The sequence below is a fragment of the Syngnathus floridae genome, chromosome 2 (assembly GCF_059516105.1).
Source record: "Syngnathus floridae isolate MCC-2025c chromosome 2, RoL_Sflo_1.0, whole genome shotgun sequence".
Classification (NCBI taxonomy): Eukaryota; Metazoa; Chordata; class Actinopteri; order Syngnathiformes; family Syngnathidae; genus Syngnathus; species Syngnathus floridae.
Window position 1 is genome coordinate 7,784,141 of NC_142414.1, and position 12,185 is coordinate 7,796,325.

The window sequence follows — 12,185 nt, forward strand, 5'->3', positions numbered from 1 at the left end:
GCTACTTCCTGGGTACTGATTAAGGCAAAGGGCTACCAGTTTGACACACAATTCTGAAATAGCCAATTTGCTTAATTTGGCTTTTACTATGTGTTATTATTGTCATTTCTAGTTCACATGTAAGTGTGATTTTAACAAGAATAGCAAAAATACAGTCAAACCTTGGTTTTTGACCACAATCCGTTCCAGAAGGCGGTTCGAGAAGCGAATTGGTCGAATTCCGAATCTGGTTTTCCCATTACAAATAATGTTGTTTTTTTTTTTAAATCCCTTTCAAGACAAAAAAAAACCCGCCTTTTTTAAGCAGTTTTTCATTTGCGCATATTTGTCGGATCGCGAAACTGCAGCGCACCGCCGAACGCGCAACCGTCGCGCGTCGCCCACCGCGCAGGTCGCATTATTGTGACAGAGCCGTCGCTGAAATTTAGAAAATATTTTTAAAGTCCTAATGTACTTCCCCAAATTTAAGTGGACCTAAGTGTGCAGGGAGCTTAATTTTGTCCAATCGCGCAACTGCAGCGCACCGCCGAAGCGCAACAGTAGCGCGTCGCCGACCGCGCAACTGCCCCGCCCTGGTCGCATTATTGTCACAGAGAGGTCGCTATAATTTAGAAAATATTTCTAAAGTCCTGATGTACTTTAAAACTTTTAAGTGGACCTCAGGGCGCAGGGAGCTTAATTTGGTCCGATCGCGCAACCGCAGCGCACCGCCGAACGCGCAACCGTAGCGCGTCGCCGACCGCGCAACTGCACCACGTTGGTCGCATTATTGTGACAGAGCCGTCGCTAAAATTTACTAGATATTTTTAAAGTCCTGATGTACTTTCCAAAATTTAAGTGGAACTCATTGCGCAGGGCTCTTAATTTGGTCCGATCGCGCAACCGCCGCACGCCGGGCGCCCACTGTAGCATTGCATTAAGAGCGTCTTTTTGTTTTAGGATGGCTTTACTGCTTCCACTTGCTTTCTTTGGAGGCATGATTAGGGGTTAATACAATCCTCAAAGTAACGAAAATACAATAACAACGGACTCAGTCGGCATCCAGGCCGCGCGGTCGGGTTTTCTCGGGTCTTCCCGGCTCATCTCGCGAGGTTCGACCTCCGAATTTTGTTTGACAACCGAAACAAAAATATCTCGAATTTTTTTGGTTCAAATTCCAATTATTTCGAGAACCGGGACGTTCGAAAGCCGAGGTTTGACTGTAAAATAAATAGATGCAGCTCACTGACAAGTGCCGCTATTTTGAGCTAATTTTAGAACAGTTCTGCGGGCGACTTATGCGGTCCTCACGGGCGACCTGGTGCCCGCGGGCACCGTGTTGGTGACCCCTGCTTTAAATATTTGGCCGTTGTAGTGGATCTGTACTTTACTTTTGTGTCATGTTGCAACTTAAAATAAAATAATGTGAGACATGTCACAATTGACCACCGTATATGCTCAAGTCACGTGAACACACTTTTCACAGTACACAAAATATGCAAATTAGGAACCATAATAAAAGTTACCATAGTAGGATTCTGTAGCCTTTTCTACAATGATAAAATAAAAAATAATCTGCTGACAAAATTAAGTCATCGCTCAAGTAATTATTTTGTAAATTTTAAATATGTCCGTTCAAGACGTAATTCTAGGCTTTTAATGATTTATAGGCCTTCAGTTAATCTTTGGAAGAAAAAGCTCGCGAAGGCAGCATTTTTTTTTGTCACCACAGAAGCTGAACGCGAGGAAGTCTTTACCTTGCCAGATGCACCGCTTATCCACGTCTCCACAACGTTCGTCCATCCCAAAGGCTGCTTGTTTTACTTTCTATTAAAAACAAACTTGATAATAATTCTAACACGTTCGATTCGTGGATTCCAAAATGTTCCATAGGGATCATCCGTCCGTCCGTCCGTGCGGTCAGTAAAAAGTAGGATCTTCCTCTTGACAGTTCGAGAAAAAAAACACTTCCGCCAAGTGAACACCTGATTCAACCTAAATAGCCCGCCACCGCACGGTGGGCGGTCCTGTCAATTGTCCATACAGTGAGGGTGGCCAAAGAGCAACTGTAAAAATCAAGATTTACTGTCGTGGGAATCGAGTTTACTCACATATTCCCTCCAATGAACATTTTTCGCGTCAACTCCTAATTTGCTTTTTCGAGGAAGCACGTTGCATTCTTTTGCCTCCTGCTCAGCCGCGGCCCTTAAATGACGTCACACGTTTTGAAACGTTAAAGGGTTTTTTTTTTAAACCTTAACCCAGATTTAATTATTCAATGAAAACAATGTCATTTTACTAGTATATTTATTGGTGTCCATTTTGGCTCTTTCAATCCTTAATACCAGAAGCAGGGCAGACGCTAAATATTTATTATACACAATATATAAGTTTTAGGACAAGTCATCCTAAAACATTTAAGGAAGCCTTTTTTTGGTCACGCTAAAGAAGTCAATTTGCTGGAATTGAGCTGAAGAAATAACCAAACTTGCCTTCATTGCCCACTTTCAAGCACCGAAGCCTGTGGATTCAGGTACACAAGTTCCTGAGCAAGGCCGTTTGGAGGAAAGGAACACGAGGCAACATTTCTGGCGGTGTCGTTACTGGGTATGATTTACTTTAAATATAAATCTGGTATGATGCATCGAAAATATTTAAGCATCTTTCTGGATTTGGTAATTTATAAGGTTAAGGTTAAAACATTTAAAAAGACAAGACGCAATTTTATGCATTTATTCATGTTATTCCAATCGGATTCAAAGGCTCAAGGCTGTCAGCAATTTAATAGTCAAAAATACTCTAGAATTTGTTTTTTTTTTTGTTTTTAATCTCCTTCAGGTTTTGGCTTCAAGTGTACCATTCTTCCTTAAAAATGCCACAAAATGTTTTTGAAAAGTGCATTTTTGTGAACTTCTCGAGTTGTTCAGCCCAAAACAAAACGAACAAAATCAAGGCTTGTGATCATAAATTTGCAACAAGAAACCACCAACGCAAAGGTTTTATAACCATCCTGTTCACACATTCTTTTTTCTTTTTACACAGCCAGAGGAACAAAAAAAGTTGAAACAATAAACTCCCAAACCTTTTGTACAGAGAAAAATCAACCTAGATGAAGAAAATGTCTCTTATATAAGTCCAGTCGCCTTTGCATTTGCCCTTTCCATTTAAATGGGGAGGGGCTGACAAGCGCGCATATGTCATGCGTGTCTTTTACACGCGAGATTCTCCATGTGGTTTTGATCTGTCGTGTATGGACTGGAAACCAGAAACTCTGCACCATTAAACAAGTCATCCAGTATCATCTATGCAGGCGCTGTTAAAGAAATTTAACTATGTGGGGTCGTCAAGCTCTAATTCAGGTGTGTGCGTGTGTGTGTGTGTGCATGTGTGTGTCTTCAAGAGTCTCATTGATTAAGCCAGCCCGAATCCCTCAGAGCACTCCTGGATGGCCAGCAGCAGCATGTGTCTCAGCTTCTCGTAACTCTCGTAGGCAGGGAGGTCCAGCTGGTTGAAACTACACGCAGAGAACACACCGTGTCATTTCTGGAGGCGGCAGACGGGTTCATTTGTCACACGCAACGTGTTTGCTTACCAAGTGTGAGCGGAGGGCAGGCGGTCGGTGGAGCGGTCGTCACGGTGGATTTGGAACTTCTGGATGCCGTTCATGCCCTCAAGAGCGGCGAAACCCTGAAGGGGAACTTTGGAGGTGCCGGTGACGAATTGTAAGAACTTGGCTCGGTCCGCTTGGTCGAAGGAACGCAGGGCCCTCCAGAACCACTGGATCTTTGGTCAAAACGCAAACAAGCGAGTTCTCACACCTGGCTGGCTTCGCAACGACATCAAGACGGACATCCCACGGTACCTGGATGGAGCTGGACTGGTATTTGTGGTACTCCGTGTTGGCCTTGAGGTCATCGATATCGATGGTGGGCAGGCCAGAGATGAGCAGCTCCAGCTCCTGCTCGGTGAAGATGGAGATCAGCCTCTTGGGGATGATCTCGTAGAAGCCCTCCAGGAAGGCGGCCAGCTGCTTGCGGATGGCGCCTGCGCGACATAGTTCGAGGCAGCTTAAACGCTGACGGCCGCACATTGAGAGAAATTTTCTCACACCCAATTACTTGAAAATACAATTTCAAAGCAATAACACTTCTGAGGGGTCAGCAACGCCTTGAAAGTCACGCCCGTGTTTCATTTTACGGCAACACGATCAAAACATGATTTATTTGATTGCATATTTTCCCATGGCGGTGTTGAATGTCACACAAAATGTAAAGCCCGAGCTTACCTGTCATCTTCATCTGGCAAACCAGGTGCACGTATTCTTTTTTGTTTTCTTCTGTGACCAGAATGTTGGCGCCGTTTGGCTTGAGGTCTCGCACTTCACAGACACCGAACTCTTGGACCTGCGAAGTAAAAAGAGCAGCGGCAAGCTCTTGAAATCCGTTCGCCTCTTGCTATCTTCCAGACGACCGCGTCGAGAGCATTATCAAGCGGCGCTCGTGTGCCAATCTTGGGAGCGACAAGCCATTTTCCGGCACCCACCTCTGTGCTGAATGTGAGTTCATAGCCTAATGTGGACACGTCGTTCTCCAACAAGTAGACCAAACCCTGGAAGAAGGGGTAGTCCTCACTCTCCATGTCAGTGTACCTAGGAAGGGAGAAGAACATCAGGACAAATGTTAGCACTGACATTATTTCTCATCATCACTTTGAATTTGCATCACCTGACACTCTTGCCCAGGATGTGTTTGTAAAAGCTTCGTGTGAAGTAACACTCCAATAACCGGTTATCGTAAACGGCTTTGGCCACCACCCGGCCCACAAACTTGAAGTAGCTCAGGTGGTTGGGGTTGCAGTGGGACGAGGGATTGATGGTGTAGGTGACTCGATCTCCGGGCGACGTGCGGAACAGGGCGTACATGGGGTTGAACATCTCCCGGGAGATGATCATGTACCATTCCCTCAGAAGGCCGCCGGCATCTTGGCCCTCTTCTCCTTCAAAGACAATGTACCTGCAACACAGACAAAAGCACGTTGGCGTGCTTCCGGATGGAGCCGACTCGGGCGGACGTTTGGGCGAGGGAAGCGTACAGCCTGTTCTTCATGTCCTCGGGGCTCTTGCGATGAAGTTCTCTGTACGAGTCCTCAAACACGTGATCTCTTCTTACGTGCACAGCCATGTCCTCTTTCCTCAGGCCTTCATCCAGGCGTTCCAGCTCCTGGCGGAAATACCTGCCAGATGAACAACAACGGGTCAGCCACCAAGAAAGTCTGTGAATTGAGAGAAGGTCAAATTCATCCGGCTTACTTCCTCTTCACATCAAAGTCCAGGATACGGATGTAATCCACCAAGACCGCAAAAGGTCCATCAGCCAAATGAGTGGTGGACTGACGCAGGATCTGATTGAGTACTGTGCGGTGAGTTTCTACAAAAAAAGAGGAATTCAAACTCATCAGACCAGAAGAAAATATGTAAAGCCTTTACGGTCTTTGGCGATTCCGTTATTTACAGTAACTCCGATAGAGTTGGACCCGTTCAACGCCCACCGCCGAAGCGCGGAAATGCTGCAGTGCCAGCGAGTTCATTCCCTCTTACCGGCAAATCGGAGGAACTTCTGTGTGTCTGGTGGCAAGTTTGAAGAGATGTGCATGGAGGACGGTTCCCGGGAGAAGAACGGGTCTAGGGACGACGGTGTTGCTGGTGTGAGCGGCGCCGGAGAAAGTGGCGGCGGTTCATCCTTGATGTGTGAAAGCTGGCTCTCCCGAGTGTCCCGGACAGGAGGTTTGCTCTCTCGCTCGGTGGCGTGGACGAGGAAGAAGGCCTCCACAGCAGGCTGGAGAACTACGGAGGGATCACATTGGAAATTAAATAGGACAAAAAAAAGCATCGCTTACACGGCATAGCGGGAAGATTCCACCTACCCAAGACAGCGTGCTGGTCATGGGACTCTTCTAGCTCCTTCAAGCATTCTCCGAGCATGTCCCACAGCTCATCCAGCAGGAGCTGCTCGCTGAGCAGAGGGAGGTCAGGGAGTTTCTCCTCACTCTCTGATTGGCCATTTCCTTCCTCATCTGAGGAGAAAAACAAACATATAAAAACCCACTCTATGCCTCCAAACATACCAATACAGATTGGAACCTTTTAAGAGTGTGAATAACTCACCCAGAGTTGAAGAGTCCAGCTCCATAGATGTCTGGTCAACATCCATTGGCGAGTCATCTCTCTGAGTCGCCTGAGCCTCTGACACCGACTGCATTTCAGACTGTAGCGACCCAAACAGGAGACGGCCAGAAAGACGGGGCGGGATGGGAAACAAAAGATAATAATTAGCAATACACTTGAGCTACTTATCTGCATGCATTAAGTCATTTGCGATTCAATGATTAGGGCACTGTGGCTTGAGCAGGTAAAGCATGAAGCAACTTCAGCCAGACACCACTGCTGCCGATGATCATCAGGGGGTTGCCGAGTTTGGAGCAGGGACCCTCACACGTTATACAAACAAGCATGCTGAGAGAGCACACATGGTGGGTTACTGACACGTCCATTTCTGAGCAGAGTCATAAAACAACTCTTCAGAAACAAGTTGCAAACAAGACCACATTTGGAGGTAAGAATGCAAAATAGATCCAATAAAATAGCATGAATACGCTCAAAGCATATCAGTCGCTCACAGAAATTGCATCCAGCCTACGACGTTACCAAAAATGATAACACGGTTGGAAATGAGGCCCGAGTGAGCTTAAGTGTCTGCTGTCAACGCGGCCCATGCTAACCGTAGCGGCAGCAGCTGTGCCAGCAGGGGGAGCAGCACCGGCGGGGGCATGAGACGCTGCGACTGACGATCCGGCGGCGACGGCGACCGAGGCGGCAGTGGGCGGAGGTGCCTGTGTGAGCCGACGTGCCCGCTGACCCTCTCTCACCATCTGGATGATGGCGTCGGCTTCGGCCTCCAGTTGACGAACGGCAGCCTGAATGCTGCTGGCTGAGCCCAGGCTGGCCGAGCCTATCCGTTGAGCAAAAGGGGCGGGGTTTAGCGCTCCGAACCTCAACTGCGCAACGCTTTCTCGGCCGTATCGACCTCTCACCTATTCGCCCGGTCTGTTTGGCTTTCTTGTTGGCACGGCGCGTGTCCTCGCGAAGTTGGATAATCACCTGCAACACTCGCAAGAAAAATTTCTGCGTCGACGTCTTGGAGGTGAGAGAGCTCATGCAGGGGAGTTGGAGCTCTCGTCCGCCAAGCGTGCGCTTCTGTGCAGCCACAATCACCACGCTCTCTGCTCCATCAAACCTGAGGCCCAACGACAAACACCTTTAAGGTCGAGCAAACTGTAGGTGGAACAAATGAGTCTTTCATTTAATACTTTTTGCGTCGATCATACCTGCTGGTCATTTTGCCCTTAAGTCTGGCAGAGAGGGACGAATCATCAGGAGGTGCATCGGGGGAATGAGAATCTGCGTGCGCTCGTCTCTGCTGCTCCAAGTTGTACTCTCGGAGTTCAGCCAGTAGCGTACCTGGGCGGAAATGGAAATGTTTAAGGAGAGCGTACGAGGCTTTGCGAAAAGCCAGGAGCATAGCACTGACCAATTTGTTTGCAAAGGGTATAACCAAGATGTCTTGCGCCACTGAGCAGCAGTCTGAGCACAGTGTCCCTGGTGGAACCATCTCCCCTGGATAACTGAAGTAATATATTTGCTGCATCTTCCAGACCCTCTTCTGAGCATGAATGAGAAGTCAACACCTTGAACAAAGAGCAGACTTGTATTAAAAAAAAAAAAAAAACAGGAAGGACATAGCGGTAAACAAGGCAACGTTGGAAGTTGAACTTTCACAAAGCCCACACATGGTATTTTCCGATACCTCTACTGAAAGCTGAAGCTGTTTCTCCGTAAGTCCAGCCGAGGCAATCTTGTTGTCACTCTCCGTGCTACTTGAAGAGCTCTTTGTTTTTGCTGCTGTGACAGAATGAGAACACATCAATGACAAGCAGCATTTCGCAGCGATGACAAAAGTTTCCAAACGTCACCGCTGTTCCTTTTACCTGTGAAGACCGTGGATGTCGGCAATGGCGTGGAACTCGCAAACATTAAAAGACTTGTCCCTGAGGAGGTGCTCTGGGTCCCAGATCCCGCAGAGGCCACTGTGCCCACTGGAGCGGGCTGGGTGCTTGATGCCACTGTGCCCTGCGCAGTGCCAGGGGCTGCGGCAGCCGAGCTGATGATCTGGTTGGGGTTGGCTGACTGTGGAGTGGCGTGGCCTGCAGGCACCTCCGTGGCCTTGTTGTCAGGCAGGGCAATGGATATGAGCGAGAGCAGACGCAGCAGCTTTTCAGTGAGCAAGGAGCTCCGCCTGATGACGGGATGGGACAGCATGTTCATCAACTGACCAAGGGGGGACGTTTCCAGGCTTAACTGGAGTCCCTCGGCCTCTGCGTTGCCCCCTAAAGGCACGGTCTTCATTGAGGCTTTTCCTTTGCGACTGACATTCATGTTGTCCAACTTTACAAGCAGGTCCCAAAAATCGGTGGAAATTCCCAAAGACTGGGGAGTGATTGATGAGGAGCCAAAAGCGTTCTGTGCGCCCGAAGCATTGGAGTTTGGGTTGTTTTGAGCCTGGGAACTTGACTTTGATCCTCCGCTCATACCGCCCACGCCCGAGGAGCTCGAACAAAGTCGGGCCTCCAGGTCAGAGGATGACACGGACAGATCCTTACAACGCTGCTGGGTGAAATGACTGGGGAACACCTGCAGTGTCAGAAAAAAAAAAAAAAAAATCCGCCACTCAGTACTCATCAAATATCAAAAAGTGGATACATAACAGCTTTAATTTGTTTTAGTTTCCATGCCAACATTTTGGCAGGTTGGTGTAACATTTTCAAATCAAAAATGTAAGAGAAGGCAAGCCATATACAATACACACTACAAGAACACATTCCATGGTAGGCAGGTAAGATAAGCTTTCCGTACCGTGTTTTATAGAAGTGCTACGATGCAACCATATAACATTGCCCCTCACGGGAAATTCGACGAACGTGGCATGGTTGGATGATATTGCGAGGCGGCAAGCAAAGGAACCACAGCAATGAGCCTTGCTCTGTGTGTTTGTTAGCATCGATTGTTATTTAATAAGTTTGGGGGAGGAAGGGAGGGAAGAGTGGGGTAGGGGTGGCTGTAAGCCTTCCCACTACCCTCACGGGAAAACAGCAAAATCAAGTAAATTGCAGCTATGCATAATTTTAAACAAAGTACTCAAATAAATATTTGCATGTTGCAAAAGTGCATGCTGCATATGAAAGGGCTCGGAAAATTGTAGCTTGGCAAGTCAGACCTGATGCTGCACCAGCACTTGGTTCATCTTTAAACGAACCGACAAGTCAAATTTATGTATTTGCTGTGATAAGTTTGATTAATTCAGCATTAACTCTGTTTTAAATGAAAGCAGAGCCGGCAGCCGACGACATTGGAAGCATTTATTTCAAAAGACGTGGCGTTTTTCCTCGATGTCACGTCCGCCCTTTGCTGATTGGCTCCTTCGAACTGTCAGTTTGCTCATCTTTGTCCTGCCCACTTTTGTGCCGCATCAAGTCAAGCAACAGCATCGAGCAGATTTCGCGAGGGATACGTGACTCACCTTGGCTAGCTGGATGAGTGTGTCCAACACATGTCGACAGACGACAGGGGCAGCTTGCGGATGGATGTGTACGGTGGAGCCTCCACCTCCCGCGCAGGTTACCCCAGCAGGAGCTCCCGACATACCACCTCCCAGGGCTCCGGATGCTGCTGCAGCAGCAGCAGCAGCAGCAGCAGCAGCCGAGTGACGGTCAGCATGCTTCCTACCAGATACCCGTTGGATCTGGAAGATGTTAGTCCGACAGCCCAAGGCCGCATCCATGGACACAGAGAGCCAAGAAAGTTGGCTGGAACTACGAGACTCCACTCTGTTTAGAAGCTCGAGGGAGGAGGAGGAGGAAGAGCAGAGGGAGGCGGCAGCTGAGCCTTTCGCGCCGCAGCCTCCCTGGGAGCTCCTTTTTCCACGAGAATCTTCAAGGCGCGAGGTCTCCACACACACCTCACTCTCACTACTGCGTTGGAGGATGGACAACAGGCTGCGGATGACCCAGCCGCGTGTCTGCGAGTGGTAGCAAAGATTCCTGAGCACACGGTGCAGACGGCTGGTGTTGAGCTTGGGTTCGTCCACAAACAGCAACACCAGCAGACAGGACAAGGCCTCGTGATCCAGCAGAAAACGGCCGCGCAGGCGCAACAAAGAATCCACACTGGAACTGGATGGTCTGAGGAAACAACATTAAGTGATCAGCATCTAAAGGCACAACGGCTCTTCCATAAATACAAGATTGTGACGCTTTTACCTGTGGTTCGAGCCGCCACCCATCTGAAATGTGCCTCCTCTCTGCACGGCCAGTCGGGTGTACTGGACTCCACGATTGCTCCCTAAGCGACTGGTGAAGGCTGGCGAGCGCAGGATGGCCGAGAGCGCAGATGTCGAACTGTGACCAAAGAGCCGCTCGTGCATCAGTTGCCTTTGTCGTGCCTCTTGCTCCCGACGCAACGCCGCGGCTTCCGCGGCGATGTCGGGAGGCATGACGGCCAACACGCTGTCCTCCATGTCTTCCAACACGCTGCGTCTCAGCTCAGAGGGCAGCGTCTGGATGAAGGTAACTGGGTCCAGGGGAGTATCTCCCTGTGTGGGCTGTTGGGAAACCTCCCTGCGCTGCTGCTCGGCTCGTTGCTGGGCAAGGACCTAAAATAATCAACGGCAAACTTAGTCCAACCTTTTATTCTGTGCAAACCGTCTCTCATATCTCTTGTCTTGATAAGTTCAAGTCATCCAGTGAGTTCTCACCTCCTCCTGTATGGCAGGTGGCAACGCAGCCAGGAACTCAGGGCTGACCTCCGTAACCCCTGGTCCTGTTAGTACAGGCGCAGTAGAAGAGGGCAGGCTGGTAGCAGCAGCCGTGCGAGATGGTGGTCTTATTCCCAACTGATTTTGAAGCACTTCTCTACGAATGTCCTCAGGAAGCGCTGCCAGGAAAGACGGATCCACACCCTCAGGAAGACTGATTCCTGCAAAGACAAAGGAAAATACAGCGACAACGGTGTCATGTCTTACGAGTTCAAAAATTAGCATGTGCGGTGGGGGAAAAGAAAAAAAATAATACAACCACCTGTACCTGCAAGTGGGTCTTCTTCGTCATTGCTAGTGGATGGGAGAGGCTCTTCCTGGATAGCTTGGGATTGGCTGTCGGCGCTGTCACTCCTGATGATTGCTTCACCGGCAGATGAAACTGAAGTAGAGCTAATCAAAGGAAGACCATTTCTTCAGATGTTTTTTTTCTCTTCAAATCAGTATACAGAGGACTTATTGACAAACAAAAAGAACCTGACCCAGTCTCCGTAATGGTCTGCCTGTCGGTCAACTCGCTCTCCCCGCTGGCAGACAGATCTTGCGACACAAGGGCAGTCTGAGCAGGGTTGGCAACGGCTTCATCTTGCGTGGCAGAGGCGGGGCTGCTGGTGTCCATTGGTGACCCCTCCAGTCGTGACACACCCACTACTGTTGGTTCTGAGGTCTCAACCATATCCAGGCTTGAGGCTAGAAGGCAGAATTATTATTTTACAAAGAGCTCACTCACTACTACTTTCTCCGCCATTGCCTCTCTTACCGATTGTGGGTGCTGGGGACATTTCCATCTGAGATGCTTCTGCTTCACTATTAGGCCTGTCGGCTGCTGCCAAAGGTGGAAGTCGAGCGCCGGCCAGAGCCGCCAATGAGCTGGCATGCGACTCGGCCAACAGCAGGTCAGCCATCGGTTGGTGGACCTGTTGATTGATTGCGGTTTCCAAGGAAACTAGGGCTTGTTCATGTGGGGCTGGCGTAGTGGGAGTGACCTCTCCAGAAGGTGGCGCAGTAAGGAAGCCTTCTGACACCCTCGGTGGGTCTAGAGAAGACACTGCAACTCCTTGAGACTGCTCACCCTCTAAAAGACAAAAATATGGAAAAAAAATATTGTTTTACCTCACGAATGAGGGTAAAAAAGGGTCTGAAAATGGCTGGTGCTGAGTGAAATCATTTAACATGGGACAGCACGACGACAATTTATACACTGATGTGAGAAGATTAGCGTGTGAAAAAAACATGACTATGGCTACTTTCTGTTGCATGACCTTTGAAACCATTACGAAA

General features: G+C 48.8%; 2 protein-coding genes across 13 annotated transcripts in view; both read right to left on the reverse strand.

Moving 5' to 3' along the window:
* l1cama (L1 cell adhesion molecule, paralog a) overlaps positions 1–1,920 on the reverse strand; it is a 36,043-nt gene extending 34,123 nt beyond the window's left edge. Inside the window, exon 1 of the mRNA XM_088358813.1 lies at positions 1,737–1,920. The gene's annotated coding sequence lies outside the window, so the exon portion shown is untranslated. The remainder of the gene's footprint in view (positions 1–1,736) is intronic.
* A 778-nt stretch (positions 1,921–2,698) lies between these two features.
* Positions 2,699–12,185, reverse strand: part of huwe1 (HECT, UBA and WWE domain containing E3 ubiquitin protein ligase 1) — a 29,849-nt gene continuing 20,362 nt past the window's right edge. For 6 of the 12 annotated variants that reach the window (XM_088361583.1, XM_088361574.1, XM_088361619.1 and 3 more), the window contains 23 exons: positions 11,665–11,979; positions 11,387–11,594; positions 11,167–11,297; positions 10,845–11,065; positions 10,351–10,742; positions 9,612–10,272; positions 8,023–8,725; positions 7,842–7,936; positions 7,566–7,722; positions 7,363–7,495; positions 7,069–7,271; positions 6,757–6,986; positions 6,143–6,242; positions 5,902–6,051; positions 5,576–5,821; positions 5,288–5,405; positions 5,071–5,211; positions 4,704–4,991; positions 4,522–4,627; positions 4,265–4,382; positions 3,842–4,023; positions 3,572–3,762; positions 2,699–3,493 (listed from right to left, as the gene is read on the reverse strand). In XM_088361583.1, the coding sequence (XP_088217709.1) occupies positions 3,391–3,493; positions 3,572–3,762; positions 3,842–4,023; positions 4,265–4,382; positions 4,522–4,627; positions 4,704–4,991; positions 5,071–5,211; positions 5,288–5,405; positions 5,576–5,821; positions 5,902–6,051; positions 6,143–6,242; positions 6,757–6,986; positions 7,069–7,271; positions 7,363–7,495; positions 7,566–7,722; positions 7,842–7,936; positions 8,023–8,725; positions 9,612–10,272; positions 10,351–10,742; positions 10,845–11,065; positions 11,167–11,297; positions 11,387–11,594; positions 11,665–11,979 (5,192 nt within the window). In that variant the 3' untranslated portion in view covers positions 2,699–3,390. The remainder of the gene's footprint in view (positions 3,494–3,571; positions 3,763–3,841; positions 4,024–4,264; positions 4,383–4,521; positions 4,628–4,703; positions 4,992–5,070; positions 5,212–5,287; positions 5,406–5,575; positions 5,822–5,901; positions 6,052–6,142; positions 6,243–6,756; positions 6,987–7,068; positions 7,272–7,362; positions 7,496–7,565; positions 7,723–7,841; positions 7,937–8,022; positions 8,726–9,611; positions 10,273–10,350; positions 10,743–10,844; positions 11,066–11,166; positions 11,298–11,386; positions 11,595–11,664; positions 11,980–12,185) is intronic. The other 6 variants (XM_088361634.1, XM_088361610.1, XM_088361638.1 and 3 more) reach the window with 4 other exon arrangements.